Source organism: Bombyx mori, chromosome 1 (assembly GCF_030269925.1).
Source record: "Bombyx mori chromosome 1, ASM3026992v2".
Lineage (NCBI taxonomy): Eukaryota > Metazoa > Arthropoda > Insecta > Lepidoptera > Bombycidae > Bombyx > Bombyx mori.
The window spans coordinates 13,078,376-13,091,274 of record NC_085107.1 but is presented as its reverse complement, the minus strand read 5'-3'; the positions used below and the strand labels follow the sequence as shown (position 1 = coordinate 13,091,274).

The 12,899-nt window shown below is 39.2% G+C and overlaps 2 protein-coding genes across 9 annotated transcripts in view; one reads left to right on the top strand and one right to left on the bottom strand.

Annotated features, from left to right (window-relative positions):
- Positions 1–12,899, bottom strand: part of LOC134199213 (uncharacterized) — a 65,693-nt gene that overhangs the window by 27,529 nt on the left and 25,265 nt on the right. Inside the window, exon 1 of one of the 8 annotated variants that reach the window (XM_062669590.1) lies at positions 534–710. The exons of the other annotated variants lie outside the window; for them this stretch is intronic. The gene's annotated coding sequence lies outside the window, so the exon portion shown is untranslated. Of the gene's footprint in view, positions 1–533; positions 711–12,899 lie in introns of those variants that run through there. 8 annotated transcript variants of the gene reach the window in all.
- LOC101738052 (protein scabrous) overlaps positions 12,167–12,899 on the top strand; it is a 32,825-nt gene continuing 32,092 nt past the window's right edge. The window contains exon 1 of the mRNA XM_012693582.4: positions 12,167–12,441. Within this exon, the coding sequence (XP_012549036.2) occupies positions 12,269–12,441 (173 nt within the window). The 5' untranslated portion in view covers positions 12,167–12,268. The remainder of the gene's footprint in view (positions 12,442–12,899) is intronic.

Below are 12,899 nucleotides of genomic sequence, written 5' to 3'. Positions count from 1 at the left end.
GCTATGGATGAGTAAAATTCATATTATATATTATGTTTTGGTCGCAACGTAACCTAGTACAAGTTATTCAGAAGCAATTTGAAACTTCTGGCCATATTTTATAAATAAAAAAAACTACTCTACACGACACGTTCAAACGAAATGTACGAATTTTCACATAAAAATTATAGAAACGTTTTTTATAAAAGGTTGACCTAAAACATGTCTGTACTAAAAATAACAGGTCTTTACACAAAGTTAGGTCCAATGTCGTATGAATGCCTTCGCTGAAAGGCTTGGGTCCGGAAAGCAGGTCTCCAATTCATCGTGTCACCCTTACCTGTAGACACGTATTACATAAGCAGCCAAGATGGTGACTTTAACTATATACTATGTATGAAACGTGGCTCTATATACTATTCAACGGTCCATAACATACATACTACACTGCTATTCTTGTAGACAGTACCGTCGGCACATAAACAAACTATCCTTTCTGCAAAAATCTAACTTTTGAGGAGAACGAGGTAACCAACGTTTTGATGAATCCTTACCAGATCTTGCATTTATTAGTCTTAAATTAATGGCTTGACGTAAGTGTCTTAGGTTTCTTCCTCTCTTTTGACTATTTGACTTTTGTCAAAATCCTTTCGAATGAATTTTTTGTAATTGTCATAAACAAAATTATTTGAAACGCTAGAAATATAAAATGAAAAAACCTAGCTCAAAATTAAACAATATTTGTCAAAATAACCCAATGATTAAGCAAATGAAAAGCTATTATTGAAATGTATTATGACTCGTAAATCTTTATGTATTCCATTGGTTCAGGGGTCTACGTAATAGTAATAATGTAGTTAGGGATTTTCTAACAAAATCATGGAATTCAGACCGTATATCTGATTTCTTCAGCTCATATTAGAAAATTACCTATTTTAATACGTGGATTTTTGCAAACACAAATGTACGTAACATTTTTCAATCAATGTTAATTTAACAATATTCATCGTTAAGGCAAAGTTTTTACTACCTTTAATCATGCAGTGATGGCGTGAGACAGTAAACCGATTACGTTAACACGATGTTTCGAGACAAACCTAATTACTAACTAATCGCCCCGGCCATTCGATGCCGAAGAACGGTCTCGAGCGATACAAGATAAATCCAGCATCTATACTTTTACTGTAAATAACATAAACCGTTAACAGTAGGGTGTCTAAAACTGAAAATGAATATACAAAACAGGACAAAAAAGAATCGATTTAGTTTTTTTGGTGTAAATATGATTTTAGAAGTAAAACGAGTTTTATGATCATTTCACGACACTGTTCGATTAACGTGTCAACTTTGCCCATTGGCCATTTTCGATTGAAGTAGTACACATACTGTACTTATGTAATATATATTTCAACTTCATTAAACTTACACCATGTGTATTATTTTTAAGCTTGACTGCTGATCGTAAACCCCTCCATTAGAATTTGACAGTTGAAAGATGTCGTGTGTATTAAAACTACTCAACAAATTTTCAATCTAAATAGAGTAGGTTTTAAGGATTAATCTCCCGTGAAGGCGAAAATTGAAGTAGCTTTAGTCATGCATGCAATTCGCGAATAATAATGTTTAAGTAAACTTAAATAACATATCGGTTAAGTATACCGGAATACTGGTTTGCTTTAGCAAATTAATCAATTTTCAAAACCTCACATTTGCTCTCTTGGTTATTTTTTATTGTCATTGTATAGATTTTATCATCTTTGGTACAGTCTCGTACTCTCACCTTTTTTGGTAACGTATGCCGCCGAGGGGAGGTGGCTGTTGAGCGAAGTGTGGTCCAGGGAAAGGTTGAAGGTCACCTACGTGGAAGGTGATCACCTACAGGAAGATCACCTACGTGGTGGATGGACCAGACAAAACCCACAGTAAATGGCTCATCAACGTTAAAGAGGAGTGGCGGCGTGTTGTGAAGCTTACCAACCAACGCCTGAGGTTATGACTACAACCACTACGTCAAGAGCGATACCGACAAGGAAGAAGAAGCAGACTAGCATACGGCCTATCTGATGGTAAGTAATGAAGACGCTCAAACCCATTAGCAATGCTAGGGGCATAGTCAAACCGCTGCTTAATTTTGAGAACTTTCCTCAAACTTAGTTCTCCGTGCGCTATAAGGCGCTAGGAAAATATTGCGGAGGGGAGTTCATTCTGAAAACTCTTGGCATTGTCTATGACTATACAACTTAGGCTTTCGATGACAGTAAAAAATAAAACTATTTTAAATTACTTGGATCAATCGGAATTTTTTCGACGGTGTTTAAAAATAAATAAAAACTATGGTTTTATTATTAAATTACATTAATGTCAAAGACCGAAACGCGACAGGCCACTTTTCGCTTGCGGTCGTAAAATAAACTAAATTAAATAATCATTTATAAATCAGATTATTAAACAGTAAAATAAAACGAAGAATTTCGAAGGATTACTTTTACACGATGTATAAAATGCGAAATTAACATTATTCCTGAGTTTTGTGTTACCTGTGAACATTTTACGGTAATTTAATTGCGACATCTTTGTAATGTTTGCCGACAACCAATCAATGAGTTGCGGTTTCATTTGCGAAGACAATAGCTGTTGTTATGCGAGATTTATTTTACATTATTAAATTTTGTTTGCATGGAATTCGTAACAGTATCTCGGGGTATTATGTTCTGAAGAAAAAGCCGGTGTTATTGAGGCACATGACGTGGGAAACCAACTGTTAAACTAAGCGTTTACAATGGCTTCATATCGAATTCCTTATCAACATATTGTCTGTAATTTAACACAAACGTTTCATTTTATAAAAGAACATGTTGTAATATTTTTGTATACAAGAAAATTATTGGAAATGTGTTTCACTAATGAAGCCTTATTTTCTTCGCCATTAAGTAACATAAACTGCATTCAGACATACTTGATAAGTAGTTCTGAGAATGGAACAGATGAATATCAGAAAATGTAAATTTGTAAATTTTGTGGGGCTAATTTATATCGACAATACTGCGCTTTTTTTGTATTTACATTTAATATTAAAAAATAATTACATAAAAACAGTGATTTTGTAGATATTTTCTTAAGTTTTCAAGAGTCGGAATCACAATCAATTTAATTTTATGATTGTATTTTAATATCTTGTTTTCAGAATTTTGCAATTGCCTATCTACATATTTCGGTTCCATTAAAGACTAAGAATAAATTTGAAAATATGTGTTTCTTTTATTGCTTAGACGGATGGACGAGTTCCCGGTTACCTGGTGCTATCGGAGCCCATAGATATTAACAATGTAAATGCCGCCACTCACCTTGAAACATGAGTTCGAAGTCTCAGTTTTATAGTACAAGGACTACCCTAACCTTCAAACCGTAACGCATTACTGCTTCACGGCCTAAATGGTCAGGGTAAAATTACCCGTGCGAGCTGATCACACACCCTACCGCGAGTAAAGTTTGTATGTTGATTATCATGAACAGAAAATCGGCTGAAAAGTTCACTTCATTTTTTGTACATTAGTTATACTTCCAAATTGTTCCTATTCAGTCTTTTGAACAAGATACCTCCAGTTATAATAAAAGTCAAATCAATATTATAAAGATAATAATATAATAAATAATAAATAGCTTAATTTTCTTTTCGGCCTCGTTTTCCTACAACCCCAACATCTCAAACTGGCCCTGAAGGCTCTTCACATAATAATGCATTGCAAATTTACATAAGCCACAGCGGCTTGGTATTTATATCTGAGGTACCGAATTTGAGTGTGATGTGCTTCAGCTACAGCGTGATTTATTTATCGATATCTGACTTGTATTGCAATTGTGCATCTAGTGCAGGGGCTCCCAAACTTATTTTGTCTACTGCCCACTTTGAGATTTAATTATTTTTAGCGCCCCCATTTTTTCACCTACTAAAAACCACTATAGCGAGAGCTCAGTCGGTGTCTACGAGTCCTCCTAGATAAAATTTCTAATCGCCTCCCAAGCCTCTACACAACGCCCTCATTTTTTTTTTTGATCTCTTACCGCCCCTCTTTAGGCCTGCAGCGCCCACGAGGGTGCGTTATCGCCCACTTTGAGAAAGGCTGATCTAGTGTATAATCAGCATTAAGCTATGCTTCGTGAATTTCTTTCCTACTTCTACTGTTTTCTTCTTAAAAAAACTCTGAACTATGACAGGTTGTACCTCATGAGACAGGATGCGTGATGTGCTGAGTACGAGTTCGGTATATAGCACACCGATCGGAACGAAGTATTGAGTATTCTTCATTTTTTAACTTGATGAAAGAGTAGTTTTATGATGAATTATTCAACCACTAACACACAAAAATAATATGTCCGTGGTTTAGATTTCGCCGAGGTCCGCATACTTACGGGACCGGCCTGAACCCAGTATAATATGCACTTGAACTTAACACGTTGACTGTAATGTAGGTCACCGATGCCCTACGTGGCGCACTGAAGGAATGATGTCGACTTCTGTTATAAAGAGCCTCGACTGCTTTTTTTTCTAGCCGGGGGCCGAACCTCCTACGAGGTCCCCGCTCTAGGGGGCACGCGGAATATGTGGGACTGGTCCACGACTGTGAGACCGCGGGCCCAAGGATGTTTTCAGGGTCCTACCCACTAAACGACTCCTCTGCACTCTGTGCCCAGGCGTCCGATCCCCTTCGTGGTCAGAACCCAGATGAGGTAAGGGGGTTACCGCGGTCAACACTACAACCAGACGGCGCAGCTCACCCCAAGGACGCCCGGCCGACGGAGCCTTCGAGGCGAATCGAAGGCTCCGAAAAGTGTGCCGTCTCAGTAAGGCAGCCCGTCAGGCCGCCCAGACGGTGCCGCTGGTGTCCCGGAATACCCCGCTGGACTAGCCTGCCGGGTCGGGAAGCGATATACCGTCAACCCGTCACTCTTTTGAATCTCGAGGATTTTTCTCCTTGGCGGCTTCTACGCCCTCTGGTCGCCCCGTGACCGTCACCGGGGGGAAGCCGCCATCTACAGGGGCTGGAATGTGCGAGCGTAATCCCTCCTCCGGCCCCCGGCTCGACGGCGACGGATCGGTGCGGAAAGAGAAGAGCTCTCTCGTTCCGCCGCCTCCTTCTGCGAGATGGTGGACTCACAGAAGTCGAGATTCGCCTTCCAGGACGCGTCGCTGTCGAGCATCGTAGCCATGACACGCGGCAGCAAGAGGTCCTCTCCTATGACAGCGACGAGGGCGGCGCATTACTCGTCGAATCCAGAGCAACGCGCCAATGTGTGTTCCGCAGTGTCATCCTCGTCGCGGTCTGCGCAATGGTGACACTGCGCCGTCGGTTCCCTTCCGGCTCTCTTGTCCAAGTACCAGCCGAAGCATCCGTGACTGGTAAGCATCTGCGTCAGCCGGAAGGTGAGACGTTCGTGGTCGCTGCCCACCGAGTCCGCGAAATCTGAGCGGACTGCTTCGACGGTACGGAGGTCGGCTGACGGGTCCGCCAAACGGCGAGACCACGCCTCCAGCACGGACCGCCGAGATTGGACCCTCTGCGCTCGAATCGCTCCTTCGTCAGGGTGCTCTTCGTCCCTAGGTCGGAGGTCGCTACGCCACCTGTAGTCGGCAGCGACCGCCTCCGCCTCCACATCCCAGGGTGGCGCCCCGGCGAGCAGGCACGCCGCCTCGTAGGAGACGGTGCGGTATCCTCGGATCTCGACGACAAGCCTCGACTGCCTAACTTTTCCTTCTTTTGTTTGTTCTCAGTATTTTCGGATACGTCTCTCCCAGATCCTACTAAATATTACGGCGCCTTAATAAGAAGATCGAAGAAAGAAACCAAAATAATTACTTCAGTGTGCCATGTAAGGCGTCGGTGACCTACATGGCAGTCAACGTAGCACAAAGGGTGACTAATTTTATTGGTTTTGACATATGTAATACACTTGGCATTTTTGTAAATTTTTGCTGAGCTCGCGGCCTACCTTGTGTTTAGTGGAGACCACCGGAGACATCAACAACGTAAATTTCTGTGCGGGTTCGATGAGTCAATCAAAGTCGTAAACATTGATTCTCGCTCCAAAAATTTTTAGCGATATTAATTATCTATAAAATAGCTAGTGTACAGCGATAACAATCATTTCCGATTCATTAAATTAAGTTCTATAATGCAAATTTCACTATAAAGTGGCTTTTTTGACAATTCTAAAAATATCTCGAATCTTTATAAATAAATGACCTAAAAAGTATCATTTTAACCTCTGACTTGATTAATTTAATATTATATACATAATCGTAACTTTGTAAAGCGCGATACGTAAGGTTTCTGTTACCACCGTGTTCAGTACCACCAATTATTCGGAACGATTGAGATTTGAGACCATTCAAAGGAAAGTCTGCAAATTTTGAATAAGTTTCGTTCTCGGAAAGATTGCTTTTGTAAAGCTTCGGTTGGTTGAAATTAAATTGCTTAATTGCAATCGGTACTGCCTCTGTACTAAATGATACTTGCATTTGTTTAATATAAAGGTATTCTAAATTGGGAAACTCAATAGCAAAATTCTCTTATTATAGTAAAGTAGTAATTGTGTTAAATGTGTTCTAGAATTGAACCGACATCTGGATCTGATGTTTTTTTTGTGACATGTGACAGCTCACGTCTTGTCATCGTTATGCCATTGGGACCCATAGACATCACAAAGGGAATGCCACTAAATACAGTCTTCCACCCTTAAAATCGGAACGCATTACTCCATCGAGACAGGAAAACACTAGGCGGTGGTCACGCCCCACCGCCAGTAATTAGTTTTTGCGGGTTTGATTCTTAGTGAACGATGTTATTCCTTAATCGTGAAAGTTTTTAAATTTTTTAAAATTGATTATTTGGATAGACGAGCTAATAGCCCCCCTGGTGTTAAGTGGCTACTGAAGCCCATAGACATCTACAACGTAAATGCCCCACCCACCTTGAGAAATAAGTTCTAAGGTCTCAGTATAGTTACAACGGCTACCCCACACTTCGAACCGAAACTCATTACTGCTTCACGGCGGAAATAGGCGGGGTGGTGGTACCTACCCGTGCGGACTCCCAAGAGGTCCTATCACCAGTGAAAGTTATTTGGGAATATGAGTTGATTACGTATTCATACGTACGTATGAGTATTGAAATTTTCTATGGTGGTACCTTAAACACTAAACATTAATGAAAGACAATTTTTAAGAATGATACGCTAACGTTGTTTTATAATATCGACGCTTGAAAGGCAAACATGACTAAGCGACAATGCGTGAACTTTACAATAGACTAATTTAAAGTTGAAATTAATTTAAAATATACATGAGAAATACCTGAAAAAAATCTATTTTAACGAATCTAGCTGTAGGATTGAAATGATTTTAACAGACCTAGAAATAAATATTTTTTGCGCATCGAATATGGTTATTGCCTATCATTTATGTACAAAGCAGTTATTGTCGCTTAGTCTCTTTTGCCTTTCAAGCGTCGATATGTATATTTATACCGAGCAAACCATACTATTAACAAGTAGATAATTTTATTATTACTTTTATAGAATCTTGGAATATTTATTTTCATGAATGCACATGTCAAGAACCGTACGAATACCGTGATTAGCTTACTGGCAACTTCAGAAAACCGCTAGATTTTAGAGGTTTATAATTATATTTCCAAGGAATATACGGAGGCAAATTTGGGATATTCACGTAAATGAGTGATAAATTTGAAGGTGTGGTATGTCCTTCAAACTTATTAACTTAACTAACCTACTAACTAAGAGTGAATTAAGTGAATTAATGTCATTATAACACGAGATATATTGAATGAATGAATTGTGAATATTATTGAATTGCAATAATAGTGAAATTGTGATGCTCTCTTCTGTCATGTTTTTATATTAGAATACACCACGACAGCGAAATTTACTGTATTTATGTAAATATGTTCCTAATTGATCCTAAATTGATGCCAGAGATCATTTACGATTCGCGTACAAGATCTCACGCGACGGTTTTCGCCGTAACGCTACCTAATAAATTTTATGTGTAATGCTTTAAAAAAAAAAACAGTATAAATAAGAATTCTATCAACAAAATGGTTTTAATTATTTTCGTCTTTAAATTTACACAGGGTGTTGTGGTTTTTTGGCAAGAGTTCTGCCCTTAACGAGGTTTTCTTGAAATTTTAAAGTAGATTTAAACTTGTTGTTCTGTTTACTTGAGCACGAGCGGCAGTGGCTAATTTGTACAAAGCCTCGATGGACAAAGAATAAAAAAATCTTGCTCAATATAACTAACGATGGAACGATATTTTTTTTATCTCAAACAAAATATAACATATCTCGTGATAATTCTGTTTGTTTAATCTAATGGACTTTTGAATAAGCTCCCGGATTATAAGTTTTATAAGCCAGTTATTGAAAGTTTTTTTTGGTTCCTAAGTCCATGTTGTCTCTTATTCACACTGATTTGCTTGGTAACTAAATTAAGCAAAGTAAAATGTCCCTTCATGACAAGGTGACACTCTACAAAGCTTGCGTACGTTCTGTCATTATCTATGCAAGAGTAGCATTTGCTCACGCGGCCTGTACACACATTAACTCTCTCCAGGTCATCCAATCCCGTTTCTGCAGGATTGCCGCCGCTACTTCGACAAAGCGGCGTGACACGAAAACCCTCTTGTCGTGGCCGCCGCTAATTACTTATTCGACTGCGACGGGACAACGCAAAGCCGCCGTCGCCCAAAACATGTCTTGCCCGGATCCCCCGAATTCACTCACGGTGCTTTTAGACCTCACAAGCACCGGTCACCGTCCTCGTCGAACTAATCCATAGACACAGCCCACTGAGTTTCTCACCGGATCTTCTCAGTGGGTCGTGATTCCGATCCGGTGGTAGATTATGCGAAGCACTGCTCTTGCTAGGACTAGTGTTAGCAAATTCTCTTAGATTGAGCCCGTGTGCACACCTACTCGTCCGGGCGTAGCTGGAATAGCCTCTTAGGCTACAAGCGAATAAGTAGGGAATAAAAAAAAAGATATCTAAACTCAATAACTAAACTGTGCTGTGACAAGCTGTAATTTCGTTGAATAAATAATAGTTTAAAAAACCTAAAAAATACACTTTTATAGAAAATCCAACCAAGAAATAGAAAATAAATTTTAATAAACTTGAATTAAAAATAGTGTAAGAAAAACTTATTTGATTGCAAAAAAAGCGTACGGTGGTTTTCAGGATATTATCAAAATAACCCTTCTACTCATATCTGTTCATAAAATATTTACAACTCTTGATACCATGCATTTTATTAAAATTTATTTTCTATTTTTTAGTTGGTTTTTCTATTAAAGCGTATTTTTTTAGTTTTTTTAAACTATTATTTATTTTTATTATTTTAGTTGAATTTAAATTGTTTCAATGTTTTTAATTTTAAATATTTTAAAAATTTCGTCTGAATCAGTCGGTAACTTATCCCAGAAATAGGTGATCAGCGCGCCTGGTAGATTCCCTTCTTGGTCTTGATGCAGACACTCCGGGTCTCAGGAAAACAAAAAAACGCTAAACCTGATTATCATAGAAAGGATAACAGATCAAACTATTTAAAATATTGAATTGTCATCGGTCCTTAATATGTATGCCAAATTTCGAGTTAATCCGACGTTTTGAAGGGAGCCAAAATCGTGTTCAAAGATTCCGTTACATAATAACATACGCATGAAGCTTATAAAAGCGTATGAATATAAAAATACCTAATTCTGTCATTACAATCTAGGGCTTCGCCGATTTTGTGTCGTCACGCCTCCTCCCACTTCTCAATTTTATTTTCTTTATTGTAAGGCGCAAAGATTGTTTGGTCTTGCTCAATTCCCGCTGCCTCGCCTTTAGGTATGTACGTCATACATTGCGTATACCATTGTTATCCGCGCAGCGAACAGTACGGCAGGGAAACCTTTTTATCCAAATTAAAGTCAACAAGTTTTGTTCCTAAATTAGAATCTCCTGCAATTATGAAGCAAAAATCATTGTTGAAATTTTAAAAGATTCCGTTACAAACATATATTACGTCTGAAGCTAATAAAAGCGTATTATTAAAAATAAATCAAAATGCCAAACCGCTGACCGAAATCGACAATCTTTTATTTTAATTTGAATGCCCATAATAGGGTTATAATATGATGATGGTCCTCAATAATATACATATTTTGTGGCGAGTAATATACAACTCTATGTTGAAAATGTCGTAAGCGAGATTCAGGCATCATACAATACAGGATAATAGACAGATGCCTGAATCTCGCTTACGACATTTTCAACATAAGCGTGCATATATACAAGTTCCGAAGAACAACATTCGGACCGTCAATCTACCGAGCATTATCACCCGCTCGGTGGAAGATCTTAACTTCGTCGCTAAGCATTCCACACATTTATCGAGTTTATAAGCATTTTACATATATCGAACAATTATGAATAAAACTCGTTTTTTTGGGTCGGTGTTTGAATTTCCTCGCAAGCTTCTCGCGGCGAAGGCGAGATGTGTAATACTGCCATAGCCACTTACTAAAAGTCTACCCTGGAATCTCGCCCAAACTTCTGAATCACCTCACCTGACCGCGGTAAAAACTACAAACAGACCCGCGGCCCACCGAAAGAGCGCTTGGCCGGCGGAGTAGTTGGCGATCAACGACTCTACGTCGGCTACATTCAGGTAGTCCAGTTGGTACGGCTGGTGTTTCGACATATTCCACTGGACAGAACATGGTATGTCACATACTGTTTAGTATCCACTGTGCAGCATTCGATTGATTTCGATTTATACCTTCCACTAACGTTGAGTTATTAACAAGACTTTTAAGTATAGTAAATCTTAGACTTTCATTAAGTGCGTATATAATGCACGTCAGAGGGAAGATAGTACGAGTATAACATATTTGAGCAGATTGTCACTAAGCCGAGATTCATGTTTTAGAAGCCAATGCTCTTTTCGGATAGCCGAGTTCCGAGCATTTGTGTATTGGCTGTATTCAGCTGTATGAATTAACGAAGGCTTTTATCTTCGCTGCACTCAGACTATAACTATGAGCGTGCCGCTTCAGATATCTTCTCTAACTTACGATCTCTCCGGCATTTACAATGATCGATTAAATATTTATAATATTAAGGGTTTGTCTTCATATCTAAATGAGTATGTTTTTTGCCCCTACCTATGCTGATAGCTTTGAGAGGCTATATCAGCGTTACCCTAGCGTGTAGGTGAGCTCTCGGGGCTCAAACCAAGAGGTGTTTCTAACACTGGCCCTAGCCACAGCAGTGTTTCAGAGAATCTACCACCGGATCAGAAACGCGACCCACTGAGAAGATCCGGCGAGAAACTCAGTGGGCTGTTTCTGAGGGTGAATTTACTCCCCGAGCCTTTCGTCGCAAGCGACGGGTTCGGCGAGGACGGGGACCGGAGTGAGTACATATGAGTCTAGAAGCAAGAGATTGAATTACATTAAATTTCGATGTTGTTCCATGTTCGGTACATAACATATGAACAGCGCGATTGAGAAACATCACCACACCTGTGACTAAATTACTATTACAGTTATGTTATAACTATATAGGTTTGTATTTTGTAATGAAATCACACCTGTATTCTAATTAGGATAAAGTATTGCTGAATATATAAATAAAGAAATAAAGAGCTGCCGTTTCGTCATCAATAATTGAGTTGCCCACTGAGTTTCACACCGGGACTTCTCAGTGGGTCGCGATTTCGATCCGATGGTAGATTGAGCGAAGCACTGCTCTTGGTAAGGCCAATGTTAGCGAACTCTCTTAAGTTGAGTCTAGGAGCTCAACTACCAGTCCGTGAGTAGCCTCTTGAGCTCCCAGCGATTAGTCAGGGGAAAAAATCAATAACTCACACGATTAATGACCTGATTTGCTGTTGCAATTTTTTGTATCAAGTGAATCTGTATGCATGTTTCATAAGAATTTGTGATTGGAATCGGTGAATTATTATAGATTGTTCGAAGACATCTGCATCGATTCGAGTGATACTGCAATAAAAACTTATCTGCAGGTAAGCTGTTGTAACAGGCTGCGCCTCCGGGACAACTGTCGAGCACATCTGCGCCTCGGAACGGACCCTGCGTTACTTTTGAGTATTATATGAAGTAGGGAGCCGAGCCGCGCGACCATCATTCCTCTCCCGAACTCTGGTCGAGGCAGACGACGCGCCGGTCTCGCGTTTTTACTCGTAACAACTCTAAGTCGATCGTGATCATGTTGTGCCCGAAAATTTGTGGACTCTTGACTTTATTTCTTGTTTTCACCGTGATCAAGGCCGAGTTGAGGTTCAAGGAAGAGCTGCAGGCCGTCGCTGAACAAGTCGAGATCATGAAAACTTTGCACCTTACTGACATTACTCGTCTGAAAAGCGAGATTGAGGAGCTCAAGTAAGCTTTTTTATTTATGTTATTTATAATTTAATTAGAACAATAACGATTGTAGCGAATTGTATAATGAGATTTATCACAAAGCTTCGGTTCTATACCTTGAGATTGAAGTATGAATTGAATATTTTATGAAGATAAAAGCAATTTTATCCCGCATTAAGATTTGTTTGCTCTTCGTATAGATATTTGCTACCTGTATCCATCAACTGGGTTTATGAATTAATCATGTCCGTTGACTAGGGAGTTGAATTGCTTCTGTCGATTATTTACTTCTGTAATTTGCAGAATTAATAGGACCGAAGCTTTGTGACGGATAACACGATTATGCAAAATGAAAAAATCACCGACACCGCTTTGCGTGGATTACATTTTATGAATTCAAAGCTCTGAATTATATTGCGATTGGATTTTGGTGCTGGCGCGATTTTCTTTTTTTTTTTGTTGTTTTTCATTCATTT